The sequence below is a fragment of the Abramis brama genome (genome assembly GCF_963993115.1).
Source record: "Abramis brama genome assembly, chromosome: 12".
Lineage (NCBI taxonomy): Eukaryota > Metazoa > Chordata > Actinopteri > Cypriniformes > Leuciscidae > Abramis > Abramis brama.
The window spans coordinates 11461791-11481746 of NC_139974.1; the positions used below are offsets into that span (position 1 = coordinate 11461791).

General features: G+C 41.6%; 1 protein-coding gene across 2 annotated transcripts in view; it reads left to right on the forward strand.

The window, feature by feature from the left end:
- Window positions 1-19956, forward strand: part of ash1l (ash1 (absent, small, or homeotic)-like) — a 31866-nt gene that overhangs the window by 6330 nt on the left and 5580 nt on the right. For both annotated transcript variants that reach the window (XR_014608465.1, XM_084131204.1), the window contains exons 4-23: window positions 393-4779; window positions 7949-8669; window positions 9154-9327; window positions 9419-9513; window positions 9874-9947; window positions 10307-10352; window positions 10506-10614; window positions 10749-10955; window positions 12100-12246; window positions 13320-13428; window positions 14559-14720; window positions 14824-14894; window positions 15096-15268; window positions 15389-15541; window positions 16025-16079; window positions 17469-17601; window positions 17895-18164; window positions 18512-18598; window positions 18799-18889; window positions 19394-19532. Coding sequence is in view for 1 of the 2 variants with exons in the window: in XM_084131204.1 (XP_083987330.1) it covers window positions 393-4779; window positions 7949-8669; window positions 9154-9327; window positions 9419-9513; window positions 9874-9947; window positions 10307-10352; window positions 10506-10614; window positions 10749-10955; window positions 12100-12246; window positions 13320-13428; window positions 14559-14720; window positions 14824-14894; window positions 15096-15268; window positions 15389-15541; window positions 16025-16079; window positions 17469-17601; window positions 17895-18164; window positions 18512-18598; window positions 18799-18889; window positions 19394-19532 (7403 nt within the window). In the remaining variant the exon portion in view is untranslated. The remainder of the gene's footprint in view (window positions 1-392; window positions 4780-7948; window positions 8670-9153; window positions 9328-9418; window positions 9514-9873; window positions 9948-10306; window positions 10353-10505; window positions 10615-10748; window positions 10956-12099; window positions 12247-13319; window positions 13429-14558; window positions 14721-14823; window positions 14895-15095; window positions 15269-15388; window positions 15542-16024; window positions 16080-17468; window positions 17602-17894; window positions 18165-18511; window positions 18599-18798; window positions 18890-19393; window positions 19533-19956) is intronic.

The window sequence follows — 19956 nt, forward strand, 5'->3', positions numbered from 1 at the left end:
GAGTACTTTGTTGTTCACTCTTAGATTTTGTTTCTCCAACTTTGTCTCAACTCTGTCCAAATGTCTTTTTAACCCTGCTTCTATTTCTTTATTTCGCACACATCTTCCTTCTCCCGTCTCTTTCTTTGTTGTCCTGCTGCTGTATTATTGATTTGAAAGAAGAAAATAAACAAGTAAAAATGGTCCAATATTCAGTTAATGAACAGGAATTTTAGTGGCATAAAACATAAAAGAATACATAAAATGAGGTATTTTTTCTAATAGCTTGGAGAAATCCAGCACAGTTAATAATGCATAATTTCTTTGTGTTCCATGATTTTCCATATTACATTGAATTAAATGTATGTAACAGTGTTTCTGTGACTCAGTATTTTTTCTTTATATACATATAGGGTCCTCCAAAACTTGCCTGTAAGTCTGAGGGAAAAGCTGATGTAAAATCTGTTGCTTCTTCAGAGAGACCCCTTAACCTTCATCGCCCCATGACAGAAAGCAAATCACACTCCTCTGGAAAGAAAAACCATGTTCCACAAACCAACTCTCCCGCCCCATCGCCACCAACAATGCCCCCAGCTGCCACATCGCAACAGGAACCCAAAACAGATGGGATCTTAAAATCTTCTCAGTACAATTTTTCTGAGGGGCAAAAGGAACAAGAAAGAGGAATTTCTGCCTGGGGTGCCCCTACTGTGACCGAGAAGCTTGCTCAGCTCATTGCTACATGCCCACCTTCAAAGTGCCCAAAGCCGAAAGCCCGGAAGGTGTCGCCAGCTCCAGCACACAGTAGCTCACCCCCCTTAATTTCTAATCTGCAGCGCCCTGAACGGGCTATGGCAAATAGGAACACCTATTCCAGGGCGGTGCACCTTACCCCACCACCACCTGTTTCACGGCCCCCAGGTCGCCCATATGGTTCCAAAAACAAAGACAGTATCCTGGAAAAATTTTCTGGCACCTCTAGAAAAGAGGAATCAGATGGACTTTCAAAAGGTGTCACCAATAGCAACAGCAGCACAACCACCACCACCACTAGTACTGTTCTGTCTCAAAACAATAGTCGTTTGACAACGACATCCACAAATGATAGCACTGACAACAGTACCACCAATGGATTAAAATCTCGTCTTGGGCATTGCCCATCTCATTCTTCCTCCACGGCTTCTCTTTCTTCACCAATATTTTCCTCTTCCTCATCCTCCTCCTTAGAGAGAATAGGAAGTACAGGATGTCACATAGGTTTGCCAGGCTCCCTAGCCTCATGCCCTAGATCAAGCCCCTCCCGAATAGAGGAGTTTACTGAGAAAGACAAAGAGCGTGACCGAGACAAAGACACGGACAGTCCCAGAGATTTAAGTAAGGGCTCCACTCCAGCCATGGCAGGGAAGCAAGATGCTAAAGAAAGGTGTCCTTTGTCAGCTCCTCGAAGTGAGAGGGGTAAACACAGTGAGAGCTCAAGCCCAGTCAAACGTAGTCCCAATCAGGAAAGTCGCGTTAGTGGGGTACCAAGTCCTGCTGAGTCCACCAAATGCACTATTTCACCTTCATACCCTTCTGGTGCCAGCAGGAGCCCAACACCACTATGCGATGACATTGGGGCTGCATCTCCTGAATCACCAACTGAGCAGGATTCAAAGCCTCTTAAGAAGCGGCGGGGACGGCGACCTCGCTGGACGAAGGCGGTGAATCGGACCCACAAGTCTTTACTTGAGGCTGCTTCTAACCATCAGAAACTCACCACACCAATGCCCTTAGGGCTGTCATCCCTATCCCCTGTTCGGCGTCCTGTGGGACGGCCTCCGAATTCTAATCTCATGCCCCCTGTTGTTTCAGAACTTTTTGAATCTTCACCCAAGAAGAGGGGACGGCCCAAGAACAAAATGCCTCGGTTAGATGCACCAGCACGTGGCCGCACCCCAAACAAACTGGCACCCTCAAAAGTCTACTCCAGTCTGCTCAAATCTAAAGAAGAGCAGGATCCCCCTGTTTTGCACCCTGAAGTGGACTTTAATCCACCTAAACCCATGGCAAGAAAGCGAGGGCGCCCCAAGCGCTTACCTCCAACCCTTCCACAGGAAACCCAGCCCCCAACACTTGCTCCTGAGTCAGGGGATGCTTCAGTAGGTGAAAAACCTTTTCGTAATAAGGGCAATGGGCAGCTCATCATGAAGACGATCATAGGCAAAATCAATAAAATGAAGACAGTAAAACGAAAGAGGCTCCTCAGCCAAATACTGCTTGGGCCGAAACCAGGGACTGAGCAGGAAGGCTCCAGAAACAGTGGGCCACCAGGAGCTCCGGCTGCTACGAAACCACAGTCTCTGTCGTCACTTGCTGCTACATTTGGGGGCAAATTAGGGCCACAGATCAATGTTAGCAAAAAGGGGACAATATATATGGGTAAAAGGAGGGGTCGTAAACCAAAATCATCAGCTAATCTCTCTCCAGGTGCCCCCACACCCCCTCCGGAACCGTTCTTGTCGCCAAACACTTCTTCCCCACTCCATCATCACCAGTCGCAGACCTTGCAAAACCAGCAACACCAGTTGCCTCCGTCTGAGGTGTTCCCTTCCCCATCACTCTCACAGTCAAGTGGAGGTCAAAGTCCCATTAGCGATGCTAGCTTTGTTGAGCCTGGCTCAGTGCATTTCTCATCCCACCCACACTGCAGCCATTCCCATCAGAGCCACCACTCATTCTCCTTTCCCCCACCTACTTTTTCGGCCCCGTCTGCTCGCACTGTAGGGAGCACCACATCATCCACAGCACACCCATCTCAAAAGAAGTCTTCTTGCCGGGGTTACCACCATCACCACCACCACTACCGGCAACACTACCATTATCGAAAGTTTTCTCCTCCAAGGCCGCTATTGCCCACGTCTCCTGCTCCTCTAAGTGAGCTGAAGGAGGCCACACCTTCCCCAGTCAGTGAATCGCACAGCGAAGAGACGGTACCCAGTGACAGTGGCATTGGAACAGACAACAACAGCACCTCGGACCGTGGGGAAAAGGCTGGTTGTGCAAGTGGCTTAGCTGGTGTAGGGGTCTCACAGGGTATGGCAAGTGGACTCTTAATGCCTGGTGTCATAGGTCCAGCCATGGGAGCGGGAATGGGACTTTCTTCAAGAGGAAGGAGGCGGCACTCATCTTCAGTTCTCTTGGAACGTCCATCACCTACACCCTCTCCACTTGGAGCGAGGGCATCACCTGACCCAAGAAGACCGCACCCAGCTGCTCCATCATCTGCTTTGGTTGGACATAAAGAGAAGCACAAGCATAAGTGCAAGCGTCGTGCACATGGCTGCCCTAGCTATGACAAAATAAAAAGGCAAAAGCGCAAACGCAAGAAGAAGTACCTTCAGCTGCGGACACGCCGACAAGACCCCGACTTTTTGGCTGATTTGGATGAGATCTGTGTTCAGCTCAGTGATATACGAATTGCTCATCGCACGCCTACACTTCGTTTGGGTAGCAGCTTGGGTCTGGGTGCTGGGGCAGCAGGACCGGCCCGTGGGTCTGGCTTGGGAAGTGCCAGAGCCAGCAGCAGCCTTGGAGGTGGAACCAACCCACCACCCCATCACTATCTACATAGAGACCTCTTGCCCACCATCTTCAGGATAAATTTTAGTGGATATTATTCGCCCCACCCAGCCTACCCATGTGATTCACTTCATTATGTCCGTAAGCCAGATCTTAAAAAGAAAAGAGGGCGACCACCTAAGCTCAGAGAATCTATATCAGAAGTACCGTTTGTACCTGGGTTAGGCTTTCCCCTGTCTAGCGGTGGTTTCTATCACCCTTCTTATGGTGTCCCATACTCTTCTGCCCCACTGGGACTTGGCTACTATCGGGGTTATACCCCTGCAAGTGCCCTGTACCCCCACCCCCATCACCAGACTCCCCACTCTGGCCCATCCCACCATGTTCATTCCCCCTCTTTTCCTCCACCTCCGCCCCCTTCTTATGTCCATCATCATCACCCATCCCACCTGCTTCTTAACCCCTCCAAATTTCACAAGAAGAAACATAAGCTGCTTAGGCAGGAATATCTAGGTGGTGGTCGTTCGTCAGTACTCTATCCTGCCATGTCGTCTGAGCTGTCATTTGGCTGGCACCACAAACACAAACATAGACACAAGCACCGTGATCGCTGTGGAGAAGAGGAGGGTGATGATGGTGGTGGAGTTGTAGGTAGCATAGGTGGCAGAAGTGGAGGAGGTGAGGGGTTGGGAGTCGGAAGAGGGGAGCGAGGGAGTGTAGAGTCCCTTCAGCGCTGCCGGTTTGGGCGAGATGGCTCTGCTGACTCCAGTGCTAACAAACAGACAGCTTCTGCCAACTCTCCTTCCTCTTCCTCCTCATCTTCTGCAGAACGGTACAAGCGTAAAGAGGCCTCTTTGTCTTGTCTTGGGCCTTCACGACTGTCTTTGGGCAGCACGAGCCGGGGACATCACCCTGTTGACTCCTGGTTTAGAATGGGAAGTTCTGATACTGATTACTCCAAACTCTGTAGAAACCAGTCCCTTTCTGGGTCTGGTGCATTCTCTGAAGGACATGCGCAAAATACAGTGGAGTGCTCAGAGAGTGACGAGGAAGATGCTGCTTCCCCCATTGAGGAGGCAGAAACCAGCCACCACACCAACTTGTTTGCATCTGCACTATCTCGAACTTCGCTCAAGGGGAGTCGGAGCAAAAAAGGTGGAACGTCAGAGAGCCCCAGCCTTTCACGTTTGGACCGGACAGTGAGAAGGGATCGTTCCACATCTGCAGAGAGGAGAGAGATGGGTAAGTGAAAAATCTTATGAACTAATGCTGATATTGATAAGCCTATTAAACTTATAAACCATAATCATAGCGCAAAAGTATTACATTACATCCATGTTCAGTTCAGTAATGTCCTTGCATTTTTTTTACATGTTTTTTCAATGCCTGAATGCAAATATGAGCCTCCTGATGTGACCCAAATTTAGTTTGACATTGTCAAGGTTGCAGAATTAATGCAGTTAAATGTTGTCACTCTCCAAATATAGCTTTACCTCGGCGTCCTTCATAATTCTGTGCTAAAATTTTATTGGATGTCACTTGCTTCAGTGCATGCTGCAAATTTATGATTAGTCTTCAGTACTTCCTGTCAGTGTTCTGTATTGATTTCAAGGCCTGGTCATCACATCAAAAGCATTTTGCATGACCTGTTTAAAGCGGTTAATACAAGAATAATAAAAGCTGCAGCTTGTAGTTAAAGGTCCTACAATACATACTACCGAGTATATACACAGAATGGCTTGTTGCAACATAATTTCTGCACTCCAATAGCAGTGGGATTCCAAATAGGCTACTTGCATATACAGACCTGGGGCTAAATTTCTTCACACTCACATATAAACACCTGCTCAAATGTTACAGTACTGAACCAGGTAAAACAGAGCAGTTTTCATAACAATGCAGCTTCTCAGTCATGCTGGGATGGATGGGCAGTGTGTTTGTGTATATGTGTTAATGCATAGAGGATCCCTAGTGAGACAGCAAAGTGTAGTATGTAATCCAGGATTAGAGCTCAGGACCTGAGGTCATTAATTCACGGTAGCAGTGAGAGCAAGAAACTGATGAGAAAGAGTAAAAGAGGAGGATTAAAGGCTAGAGGAAAATAGGACTGATTAAAAAAAAAGACTAAGGCTGTGAATAAGATGTGATTGGAAGGAAGAGTTAGTTGATGAATTGGTGCCCATATATAGTTAGTGGTGCTTGCTAAGGCAGTCATTAATATGTGATTTGAGCAAAGAGCTAACCATAAGTATTAAACTGACTTGTAACTCGTCTCACACAGGAATTGTGGAAAAAAAAACATTGACTGATGGAACGATAAGATGAATAGAACATAATAGACTAGACTGTGTTGAAAGTGAGTTAGACTGAGATTAAGTTAATTAAAGGGATAATGGAGGATAGAGGAAACGCAGTTAATGAGGCCCTGCACACATGAATAGATGATGCTGCTTTTTTTGCTGAATCTGTGAGATGATTCTTTTCTTCTACATCAGAATTTGGCCACTGGGAGATGAGGAGATAAATTGGATTACAGATGGTGTAGAAAAGATTATCAAGTGCCCATTCTGTTATTTGCCTGTTAATAAACTTGTTCTAAATAAAAATAATAATCTAATCACGAATTTCGGAGTTTAGCTTAGTCAGTGGCAGAATGCTGTTTTCTGTATTGAATGTTGCTCAGCGTTCAAAGGATACAAAATTAGCCAGTCAGTAACAGTAATTTGGTATATATGTGTGTGTGTGCTTTTTTATTTAAATGTAATTGAAATGTAATTTATTTTATCCTTTGTTTTCATTATAATTGTCTTTGTTGACTATGAAATCAAATTACATGAAAGGGGATTTGCATTTAGTCATTTTAACTGCTTGATTACTTGACATTAGGGCTGGGTATCGGCAAGGGCTTCACGATACGATACATATCGCAATACATGTGTCACGATACGATATATCACGATATATTGCGATGCGATACATATTGCGATACTTAAAAAATAAAATAAAAAAATAATAGAGTTGAAAATACAACTTGCTGTGTGGTATGTGTATCACATCATATTGATAACTCAGCAGAAAAATAAAAACTTCCATTCCAATTTATTAGCAAAGCTATTTGCATTGCACTGAACAGTGAACACACTGAAATGTATGAAGTGCATATTGTGTCACTGAACACTTTTAACTAAAAATGAAGATCCCACAAATTTTATAAAACTGAAATTTCCTCTGTTGAAAATAAGTTATTTTAATGAATGTGTATCCAAAGAGTTGCAGTCCCCTGTGACTTCCATTGAATATATTTTCATACTATGGAAGTCAATGTGGAACAGCAACTGTCTGGATAAACATTCATCAAAATAACTTATTTTTTGTTTAGCACAAGAAAATAAATTAATACAGGTTTGGAACAACATTAGAGAGTAAATAACAGAATTTTCATTTTTGGTGAACTAACCCTTTAAGGACGGTAAAGGCAGCATGTTTACTATTAGGCTACTGTCTCTTTAAGACGTGCACCCAATTCCCTTTCAAATGTTTGCTTTCACTTTAGACATAGCTAACCAACTGTGTTTATGCAAACCTTGTGAGTACATATTTGACAGTATTAGCCCAATAAGACTCAAATGTAACAGAATCCAGATGCTGTCTGACAGGCTTTTATTCCCTGCTGTGAGCTTCGCGAGTACGCGCTCAGAAAAGCGCATGTTAAAACAGCGCATCAGCATGCGAATGAAATGTTTAACCGGCAAGGCTTTAAAGCACATGCAAATAATGAACTTTTGTGAATTGCAGTGTCCAGTGAGTGTATCTATTTCTGCATTAAAGTGTGATGTGTATGTACGTCGCGTTGTTGAGACGGAGGCGCCAGAACTGCGACTGATAGAATGCACTGTAACATGATACTACGATATTTATTCAAAAGCAGATCGTCGAGACATTTTAATCATCCATGATCAAAAATCGTGATATCGCACACCAAAGTGCACCAAGTTGGCTCTGCAAGCTGGAGGCGATCATATTTTCCGCCATGCTCGCTCCCGCTTGGCCGTATGAATGTATCTGACGTTCATCTGCTTTGTAGATAGCGAGTCAGCGATCTACAGGAACTGAGGAGGTCGTTTGACACACAGAAGGATTTGATGAAATGTTAACATAATTTTAAACCCGTTTAAAACTTAATTTTTTTTTTTTTAAAGTATCGATAGTAGAGGTTGGAATATCGATACACTATCGTGAATAAAATTATCACGATAGTTAGCTGTATCGATATTTTTGCACAGCCCTACTTGACATACATGCTGTGGGACCTTGGATGATAGATTGAGTTCTGTGACTTGTTCAGTTCTTGTTTAATTGTTTGGCGAAAAAATTTCAGCCACTCAACTCTCCTTTTGGTTTAATCTCATAGGGAATGTGTCTGGCATGCAGAACCGAGGTGGTCAATCCAGTGTTCCTGAGGTCTCTGAGGGTCCCCATCATCGGCACCACCACCCTCCTCTATCCCTCTCGCACTCTTCCTCTTGCCTTTCTCATTGCACTCTTGACCAGCCTGGAAGTGCCGCAGCTCTCCGGCCCACCAGTCGCCAGGCTAGTCCCTCCACATGCTCCTCCCAGCCTGCATGCGGCCTTGACTCCCCTCCTTCGCATCACTCCCATCGGCCCCCTCCCAAAAACAACCTGCACCATGTCAACAAGATCCTCCGTGCTAAGAAGCTCCAGAGGCAAGCACGCACAGGAAACAACGTAGTGAAAAAACGGGGTCCGGGTCGTCCCCGTAAATATCCGCTGCCCTCGCCTCCCCCATCACCATCACCACAGGCATCTGAACAGGAGAACCACCCGTTACCTGAAAGGCACAGAGGAAGTGTGCTCTGGGAGGGAGACACCGTGGTTGATGTCATTGAGTCTGTAGTGCAGAGCCAGCGCAGAAAGGGACGCAAGCGGAAACGCTGGGAGAGGGAGACAGAAGGAGGCGATGAGGAAGAAGAGGAACCGGAGGAGGAAAGAGAGGCGGAAGAAGAAGAAGAAGAAGAACAGTCAGCTGCTAGAGAGGAGGATGTGATGCCGAGAGTTAGAACAGAAGGAGGGAGGGAATGGTTGACGCAGGAAGAAATGCATTGTTTTCGCAGGTATGCTGTACAAAATACAAAATACACCATTCAAATGTGTGGGGTCAGTACGATTTTTTTTCAGTACGCTGTTCTTTTGAACTTTCTATTCATCAAAGAATCTTGAAAAAAATGCATCACTGTTTCCACAAAAATATTAAGTAGAACAACTGTTTTTAATATTGATAAGCACATCACCTATTTTCTCACAGTGTCTGAAATGGCTCGATAAAGTTTTCAGTTTTGCTAAATCCCTCCTTTCCAAGAGCTTTCTCTTCTCTGATCGGTCTGTTGTTGTTGGTCTACCACTTGCAGCACGGGTCGGAAGTGAAACGGCCATCAGCATATCTGAATTTTAGTTTAAAATCAAAATGAAATATAAAAAAATTGGCCAATCTACTTTCGGGCTCCATGTCATGGTCAAAAAGCTCCCCAAAAATGCAGATGACATTTTTCATGATTTTTTCTTAATCTCATTATAAATAATTGTTTTTTTTATTTGCAGTGCACTGGAGGGAAAACCTGATAGCCAGTCCTCCCCAGAGTGCACAGGCCCTACTACCGTGGAACAAGCCCCAACCCCATCAGTGACCACTCAACGGGAGAAGAGAGTTGCTAGACCACCCAAAAAGAAATTTCAAAAGGCGGGGCTTTACTCTGACGTGTACAAGACTGATGAGTAAGGGTGAACATGTTCAGCAAGCCCGTTTTATCATCTAACATTCATATCCCAGGTAAATAAACGTAACCTTTCTGCATTTCCCCATCAGTCCTCGCAGTCAGCTGCTACAGCTAAAGAAGGAGAAGTTAGAATACACTCCAGGTGAACATGAGTATGGCCTTCTACCTGCTCCCATTCATGTTGGTGAGTTTTTCCTTTATGCTTAACTTGCAGTTGTAACCTTTTAGTCTACAGATTTTGACATGCATCACTTAGTTTAGTACAATGTCTAATTGCTGTTTAGTCGACAGTAGGATTTTGACATAACATTTTTAAAGAACTATTATTTAAACAAATAACCTTGTGGACTTGTATTGGTATACAGCTTTCAGTGTCATTCCTAACCAGTTTATTATGTATGGCCTCATGGGCAATCAGGCTGATTAGTTATGGTTTATGAGTTATGAGGTGATTTGTTGATTCAATATTGGAGTGGGGCAGCCTCAATTTAAAGGACAAAGCGCCTGAACTAATAACTGCAATTTGTCTTTGGTGTTTGTCCAGGGAAATACTTGAGACAGAAACGCATTGATTTCCAGCTGCCTTATGACATCCTGTGGCTTTGGAAACATGATCAGGTAGCTCCTTAAAACCACATCTTTCCCTGAATTGACAGCTGCATTTGTCATTTATGTTTTTTGCTGCAAAAATAATTTTATTAATCAGTATTTTCTTCTTGTTTTCTAATAAACATCCTTCAAACAAGATACATTGACTTGTAAGATAAGATTTGTTTTCAGAGAATATATCATATAAGCATAAATCTAACGATAATTAGTGAGGTTTATGAAAAAATTATTTTCCAAAAGGGTTATAAAAATAAATTTAATTCAGGATATATTTTCTAAAAACAAGTTTTAATATTTAAAAAGATTTTTAGCAGTTTAATGTCTGAATGCTTGCGAAAATCTTTCTAATAAAAGATGAATCTTTGTAGCTCCACAAAAGACCCGATGTGCCTCTCTACAAGAAGATCAGATCCAGTAAGCAAATCTTTATTGTTTTGATCACTGCCCAGAACATGCTTCTGTTTCCATAAATATTCTGTTTTTAAGGACTGCTCTCATTTTTGTATTGTGTTTTGTGTGCATGCTTGCGGATGATTAAGAGTAACACATTAATATTTTTTCAATTAGATGTCTATGTGGATGTGAAGCCTCTTTCTGGCTATGAAGCCACTACTTGTAACTGCAGGGCGCCTGAAGACCTCAGCGAGAAGGGCTGTCAGGACGACTGTCTAAACAGGTAACAGGGCAATTAAATACTCCATTTTTGGACCAGTCTTAAGAGGCTTACATAATCTTTTATGCGCACTCATTAGTACAGTTGTAGTTCATAATGTGAATCCCATTGGTTTCTCCTCTCTCTCTCTGTTTTAGGATGATCTTTGCTGAGTGTTCTCCAAGTACATGTCCGAGTGGTGATCAGTGTGATAACCAGCATATCCAGAAGCATGAGTGGGTGCAGTGCCTTGAGCGTTTCCGAGCTGAGGGGAAGGGCTGGGGGATCCGCACCAAGCAGCCCCTACGTTCCGGCCAATTCATCATTGAGTACTTGGGAGAGGTGGTCAGCGAACATGAGTTCAGGTTAGCCGCATTTTGGCTGTAAACAACAAAAATGAGACACAGACCTCAACTAGTTTGAACATGCTACAATTTGGTATTGTCCAACCTATATTTAGACCACAATAATTTCCTTTTGTAACCAATACAGCATCAATTTGTCTTGGGAATGACAGATTCAAGTCCTGCACAGTGGCCAGAGGGATTTTGGGCCATTTTATAATGTGCATTGGTGCATTATCATGCTGATACACGGCACCCCCTTCAGGGTACAATGTTTGAACCATTAGGTGCACATGGTCCTCCCGAATAGTTTGGTAGTCCTTGTCAAAGTGCCCATCAAACACAGTAGGGAATGCCGTGATATTGCAGCCCAAACCATCACTGATCCACCCCTGTGCTTTACACAACAGTCCGGATGTTAAGCCTCTTTGGGGCTTCTCCACACCGTAACTCCCACGGATGTGGGAAAGACAGTGAAGGTGGACTCATTAGAGAACAATACATGTTTCACATAGTCCACATCCCAAGATTTACACTGTTGACACCAATGAAACCAACATTTGGCATTGGCACGAGTGACCAAAGGTTTGGCTATAGCAGCCCGACCATGAATATTGACCCTGTGGAGCTCCCGACGAACAGTTTTGGTGGAAACAGGAGATTTATTCTGTAGAGTGTTGGGCAGCTGTGGTTTTATGTTTTTTGGATACAATCCGGGTTTGTACCTGGACATCCCTTTCAGACCGCTTCCTCTTGCATCGACAGTTACTCCTGTTAGATGTGGTTCGCCCTACGTGGTGGTATGCCGACATTACCCTGAATACCATAGCTCTCGATACACCATAAAGACTTGCTGTCCTGGTCACAGATGAGCCAGCTAGACATGCACCAACAATTTGATAACTCTGATATTTCTCCCATTATGTTTTGTGGATTGCGATATTTTATGTACATCTGTGCCATTGCTGTGCTCTTACAGAGTGTAATTTTTACAGGTTGTTACATTCATTCATTCATTCATTTATATTTTTTTAATAATACATTATTTTTATAATTAATTAATATAAATATAAAAGAAACACAATACCTTAACCTTTATGAAATAAATTTGTGTGCATTATTTTAATTATATTATTTATTATTATTTATTTTCTTTTATGTTTAGGAGTCGCATGATGGAGCAGTACTTCTCCCACAGCGGCAACTACTGTCTGAACCTGGACAGCGGCATGGTCATCGACAGCTACCGCATGGGCAACGAGGCTCGCTTTGTCAACCACAGCTGCGAGCCCAACTGTGAGATGCAGAAATGGTGAGTGAAACGAGACCGTTGATGAGTCACTGTTGAAGTATGGCAATAAAATCCCATCAGCGTCTGATGAATTCATAAACAGAAAGGTCATTTTTAACGGTGAGTCAGTGGGGACGTGGACAACCACGAGTACTGAGTAAGCAATGACTTTATCCTCTAGAAATTGCTGTATTAAGCCATGGTCATGTTGAAAAATTTAAGAGGAAGGTCACATTTTTCTCTTTTACTCAAGGTGTTGAAACTCGCTTCATAATAAATTAGTGTAATTAGTCGAAACATAAAGATTATATATCAGCAACAGGATCGTGAACTCAAGATCCAGGTCAGTAGCCAACATCTGCTTGGTACCGTAACTCAATTACAGACACGTCGGGTTTTTGTGTACACACAGTCTACAGAAAAATGTTATCTCTTCCATCTCTTGCTCTGTCTAAGTTTTTTTCTCTTTCACGCACACATACACACATTAAAAACTGTGCTTGTAGGCTGAATGGTGGCAGATCATCCATCTTTTCACACAAGAGCGATTATCTGAAGCTTGTGTTTTAGGGTGGGGGACACAGCTGTGCTGCCCAGTGTTTAGCTGTTAGAGTGCACACACACCCACATCTGTGCCAAAATGGCCTCATTCTACCTTATTGCATATTGTACAACTCAGCCTAGTTTTTCGATATCAAGTCCACAATGCTTGATGTTGCTTGACATGCTGATGGCTTGAGTTCATTTCATTTAAAAGATCGACACTCAGAGTCAGTGGTAGCTACAATATATTAAATAATATTCCACAATATTACAGTTTTGACTGTATTTATAATCAAATAAATGCTGCCTTGATGAGCATATGAGACTTTTTTCAAAAACATTTTTAAAAAACTTGCTCACCCCACATTTTTGAATTGTAAAGGGTATATACAAATATTTCTATTAATCTCAGAAGAAAGTCTCATAAAAAGTTGAACATTGCTTGTCTGATCAGATTATTAGAGCTGTAACAATTTGTTTCGCAATTGCTGTAGAATCCTGACTGAGGTTGAATCTTGAGTTTAAATCATGAATCTGACTCTTTCTCTCAGGTCGGTGAATGGAGTGTACCGTATTGGTCTGTTTGCTCTGAAAGACATCAACAGCGGAATAGAACTGACATATGACTACAACTTCCACTCCTTCAACATGGAAGAACAGGTATGTTAAAAGAGTTGCAGTGACCCGTGTCCTGCATGTCAGGAACATGCCTGTCTGAAGCATGTACATACACATGAACACGCAGCTGTGTTTTGTTGCGGATGCTTGTACTCTCAAGCATCATAGTCACACCTGATTCTTCCAGCCACAGAATCTAGAAGGGTTGGGACTCCAAATAACATTATATAAAATACATTATATACAGGGCTTTTTTGCTCATCAGTCACTGTAGCTAGAGGTTTTCCAGAGTTACTAGCCACTCAGCATTTTCACTGGCCACAATTTTAACATTGATACCTTGGGGAAAAAATCTATTCTGTGGAATAGAATATCTATTTTGACTACACTACATTGCACTTAGTTTATTATTTCAGATGCCTTTTTAAAAGACTACAATTGAAAAATGTATATATTATATATAAAATTCAACCCGCCAAAGTGGCTAGTAGGAGTGACTACGTTACACACCACTGAAATCCTCCCGCATTTGGCAGGTGGCCGGGTGTTAATGTCAAGCCCTGATTATATATAATATTTTTATTTTGTAAATACTTTACTTAAAGCCTTTAAATGTAATGCATTGCGAAGGTATTCATATTGTATGTTATAATGCATTATATCTTTTCATATATAATTGTAACCAAAGTCAAAGTGCATTATAATATTTTAAGATTTCTTGTTGCATCTGAATTGGTCATTTGTCATGAGTTTTAATGCATTATACTTTCTAAAGGCGAAAAAAAATATTATTATTAACTATAGTTACAATTATTCACAACAAGACCATACAATTGGCATTACAAGGCATAATTAATGTATGAAAAATACTTTTATAATGTATTATATATAAAGTATTTAAGTAGTTGCATTTAATTTTTTGTAAGCTTCTATTATTTGTATTCATTTATTATGTATTTCACATTAATAAGGTTGAAAAACAGTGTTGTGGACATGGACATGTCACTTCAGACAGTTTACATTTATTTACTTTTTAGTGAATCTTACTTTTCTTTCTTTATTTAAATCTCACATTTTTGATGTTTATTTTGATATGTGTATTTGTGATTTGTGACCACATTTTTTTCTTGCTTGCCAAATGATCATGTTTCTTTGCTCTTGTTGCTATGCAGCAAGCCTGCAAGTGTGGCTCAGAGGGTTGCCGTGGCATCATTGGCGGGAAGAGCCAGCGAATCAATGGGCTGCCTGGGAAAGGGGGCGGATCAGGGGGCGGAGCCCGAAGGCTTGGGAGACTGAAAGAGAAACGCAAGTCCAAACACTCACTGAAGAAGCGGGTATGAGACAGTTAATTCAATAATGATGCAGCTCTGTTGGCTACAATAGCTACTAGTACAGGATAGTCCTAAGGCAAAACTCTTTTCTTCTGTTTGACCTAAGGAGGAAGAGTCCAGTGACAGCAGCAAGTTTTACCAACACCTTTTAATGAAGCCCATGTCAAACAGAGAGAGGTAGGATCCCATCACACAAGTCTAATGCATTGACGTTTCTGTACCAACAACAGTAATTTAGTGTTTTTTAAAATATATTTCTATTTATCTTTGTTTTTATTTCAGTAATTTTGTACTTCAACTTGCAAATGACCTGTTATAAATGCCAATCTCTCATAGTAAAGGCCCAGACATCCTCCACTGATTTCTTGTTTAATTCAGGAACTTTGTGCTGAAACATCGAGTGTTCCTGCTGCGGAACTGGGAGAAGATGCGGGAGAAACAGGAACTTCTGAAGCGAGAGGGAGAGAGAGAGCGAGAGAGGGAGAACAGCAGCCTGTCTCTTTACACACGCTGGGGAGGAGTCATCCGCGATGACGGCAACATCAAGTCAGGTGTGTGAATAATATTCATGTCAGCTGACTAATATTATGCATGCAAGTTTGTCATTTACTGCTTTGATTATTCAGACAGTTAGTAAATCATGATTAGCATTGTTTGTTTCTTTTTTCCAGATGTATTTCTGACTCAGTTCTCAGCGCTGCAGACGTCACGCTCTGTTCGCACACGCAGGCTTGCGGCAGCCGAGGAGAACACGGAAGTGACACGCACTGCACGCCTGGCACACATCTTCAAAGAGATCTGTGACATGATCACAAGCTACAAGGGTAAACAGACACTAATTCATTCAGACACACCATCACACATAAACCCATAAAAACCTGCAGTTTATTCTATTGATCTTATTGTTGGCAGTCGCTTTAATTGCTGCATAAACATTTTCATTATGCAAAGCAAGAACCAAAGTCGTAATCGTGGCATAATGGAGTTGCACTGAGTTTGACATGCATTTCACATCTGTAGTTTCTCAGTTTGGTTGACTGGACTGTAATCAGTTGTGAACTTTTTACTAAACGCTGACACTCGTTAGTTATTTGTTCTGATGGAAATATCATTTTAAATGATTTAGTTATACAAAATTCAGTTACTGAGGTATGCGATTCTGCAAAAGGCTTTACTTTTGATTTCATCTAGAACGTTGAATCTAATTTCAATTTAATCTTAGTGCATTTTTGTTTTATTGCTTCAGTGTCATGAGACTTGTTTGCACTTACACACTGACAATATCAATTGCTTTCTGTACTCTGAAGATTCATCTGGTCAGACTCTTGCTGCTCCGCTGCTTAACCTGCCTTCAAGGAAGAGGTGAGAACAATATTATGTTCTTAGTACAGAGTATTTACAATATAAATATGGACTTTTAAGTAATTTGGTCCAGTTAAAGTGTCTGCAGAGGCTTAAGGCCCTGATATACTTCAAGCGAACTCGAAGAACGAACTGGTGTGACATCTTTTCGAAACAAAATCAGGCCAAAACAAAGTTAGTTTGGAGTTCGTTTTGGGAGTTTGAAACAGCTTGCCAAAGCGAACTTTCCGGAAAAGTTTGCTTCGGCTGGTAAACACCTTCATACTCCCATTGGTCTGTGGCGATGATGTAATAGGTAGGTGTTCTCTGAGGCTCTGGCTTCTTTGATGAGGAATTTTTCTCCAGTTCATTTCTTCTGTTCAGTTTGTCGTGGTCAGATGTCACGAGTAAAAACATGAACACACTGGAGAGCTGCTTTATAGTAAACATTTTCTCACTGCTATTATGCGCGTTTATTTTTTTGGTGAAAGTAAAGCGAGCAGCACATATTTTACATATTCATCTAAACGCCGCTCTCAGCAGTGTGGGTGGCTTCGGGATGTTCGCTAACAGTATACGACAGCTTGCGCATTTCAAACTTCTTTTTACCCCTAAGCCAAGAACAAAAAGAACTTCGCCATGAGTATATCAGGACCTTTAGGCTACGTTCACACTCTCAGTCCAAATCTGATTATTTGTGCGTCCGACTGGAATCTGATCTAAATGATTAACTGTTCAGACCCGATTTGTGTGTCCCATGGTGCTCTTTCTTTTTCCTGAATATCTCCATTGGTTTCAATGGCAATGATATTGCATTGATCGGGATACACCAAAAACAACAACAGCAACGTGGAAGGGTTTGCAATACAAATGTTGTCTTATTTACAATATGTAGCCGCCGTGCTGGGCTACTGTCTTATGAGGCATCTGCAGAATTGTAGGAGGCTGGTATGTGCAGCTTTATATCATCTCCGTCGGTCTCAAAACATGTCTCTGTTATATTGCAACTTTCTACTCGACCGGCACTTTGCATCAACACAACCTCTTTTCTGCAGCGACTTTCAGCATGTTTCCTATAACAACGTCTGACATGTTTACGTTTCACGTAAACATGCGAAATCCGATAAGAGCATCAGACTGAAACGGATTTACAGATTTGAATAGGATTTCAAACCACATATGAATGTAGCGCATTTCAAAACTCGGATTTGTAAAGCTGATATTTTTTATTTTAGTATTTTAATACACAAAAAAGTATTTTGGACTGACAGTCTGAACATTGCCTTAGTTGTCAGAGACCTGCAGATATGGTTCTTATGAAAGTCTGATGATTAATAACTGCAGTGAGAACTATAATGTCATCATCCTTCATGGCAATACTTTTTGTACTGTGTTCATGTGCGTCTACAGAAACATACAGTACTATGAGAAGGTCACCGATCCACTAGATCTCAGTACCATAGAGAAGCAGATCCTCACTGGACACTACAAAACCGTCGAGGCATTTGATGCGGACATGCTCAAAGTGTTTCGCAATGCTGAGGTTAGTTACACTTCTCAGGCTGTTTTCTTACTCACAAATATGATTGCTGCAAGTCTATAATGTAAGTCATTATGATATAATTATAATGAATGATAATCAGATAATTATAATGAATAAAAATCATTGTAATTAATATAAGTACTCAAGTATAATGAATAAATAAGTTATTTGGACAAAAGAGTTGTAAGATGCACTCAGTAATTTTGTCCTCATTAGAAAAACGTTAAAAAAAAGTTGTAGAAAACTCTCTGGCTTATTCTCCACTTTCCTTAATCTCTTCTTCTACTCAACAGAAATATTATGGGCGGAAGTCTGCCCTGGGTCGTGACGTGTGCCGGCTGCGGAAGGCGTACTATGGCGCGCGTCACGAGGCCGCTGTCCAGATTGATGAGATTGTGGGCGAGACGGCCAGTGAGGCCGACAGCTCTGATTCGCTGGAGAGAGACCACGCCCACAATCACCATGACGGAGGGGGCAGCCACGACAAAGATGATGATGTCATCCGCTGCATCTGTGGCATGTACAAGGACGAAGGGCTCATGATCCAGTGTGAGAAGTGCATGGTATGTGCTCATATTTTTCAACAAACCCCTAAACATAAGTTTTCACATTTAGTGTGCAACTCATCCCACGCCATTTGTGCTACATGATTGAAATGGCTTACTAATCAAGGATGCATTAAATTGATCAAAAGTGACAGTGAAGATAAACTTATAAGTACAGTACATGTCAGAATCTAATTTTTAGTTTATTGTATTACCAAAAAATAGTTTTAGTAGTTTTAATTAACAATAACTGTAAGCTATTTAACTATTCATTATTCTATCATTATTCATATTGTTCATGTAATGTGTTGTGTATGGATTTTAAACCGTCTGTAATATCTATGTTCTGTGTTTCTGTCTGTCAGGTGTGGCAGCACTGTGACTGCATGCGTTTGGAGGCAGAAGTGGAGCATTATCTCTGTGAGCTGTGTGACCCTCGTCCAGTGGACAGGGTATGTGACCTTTCAGTCTGTGTAACCTTACAATTCATTCTTCCTCTCTGACTGTGTTTAGAACAGCCATATGCTCTCTTATCACAACATTTTAAAGGTCACTTTAAGATTAAGATCTCCTCTGTCATTCAGGAAGTTCAGAACTTTTGAAAGAGTTTTTATTTAGTCATTTAATGCATTTCCTTTCATTGCTGCAACAGGAAGTCCCAATGGTGCCCCAACCCAGCTATGCCCAATCAGGATCCATCTATTATATATGCCTGCTGCGTGATGACTTACTATTGCATCAGGGTATGTGTGTGTGTGTGTGTGTGTGTGTGTGTGTGTTTGTGAAATGAAATCCATGCTACCGTTCAAAAGTTTGAACAATATTCTTAAAATAAAGAAATTAATACTTTCATTCAGCAAGGACACATTAAATTGATCGAAAGTGACAGTAAAGACATTTATAATGTTGCAAAAGATTTTTATTTCAAATAAATGCTGTTCATTTTGAACTTTCTATTCATAAGAGAATCCTGAATTAATGTATCAGGGTTTCCACGTGGAACATGGGATCATGGCTGCTGAAAGTTCAGCTTTGCCATCTCAGGAATAAATTACATTTTGAAATATATTCAAATAGAGAACAGTTCTTTTAAATTGTAATAATATTTCAAAATATTTCTGTTTTTACTGTATTTTACTGATTTTTGAGACTTTTTTCAACTGTATTTTTGTTCAAATGTGTTGAAATGATGTTCTGTTTGGATTTTATATTTGTAAGCATACAATATATGTGTTTGTTTGTCGTAGGTGACTGTGTGTACCTCATGCGGGACAGCAGACGCACACAAGAAGGCCAGCCGGTGCGTCAATCATACCGTCTCCTGTCTCATATCAACAGAGACAAACTGGACATCTTCCGTATCGAGAAACTCTGGAAAAATGAAAAGTGAGATTTCCCACACTCCCACAATTGAAAACTTTCAGATTCAGTTCTTTATTTGGACACCTAAAACACAAATGAAGTTATTTTAAAAATTTAATCTGAGAGATTTCTCTCTCCATTAACCATCTATGCAACTACCACTCTGACGCTTCAAAAAGTTCAGAAAGAGAACGTAAAACTAATCCATATGAATTGAGAGGTTTAGTCCAAAGTGTCTGAAGAGACTTGATTGCTTTATCTGATGAACTGATTGGCTTGTATTCACATATAAAAATAAAACACAAGCTCAACCGATCCTGCTTGACACATGTTCAAACGCGCTGCGTAACACGTGAGAATGAACCTCATTGGTTCTTGCGGAAGCTCAAACGTGCTGTGTAATATGAGAATGAACCTCATTGGTTCTCGCACGTCAAGCGAACATGCT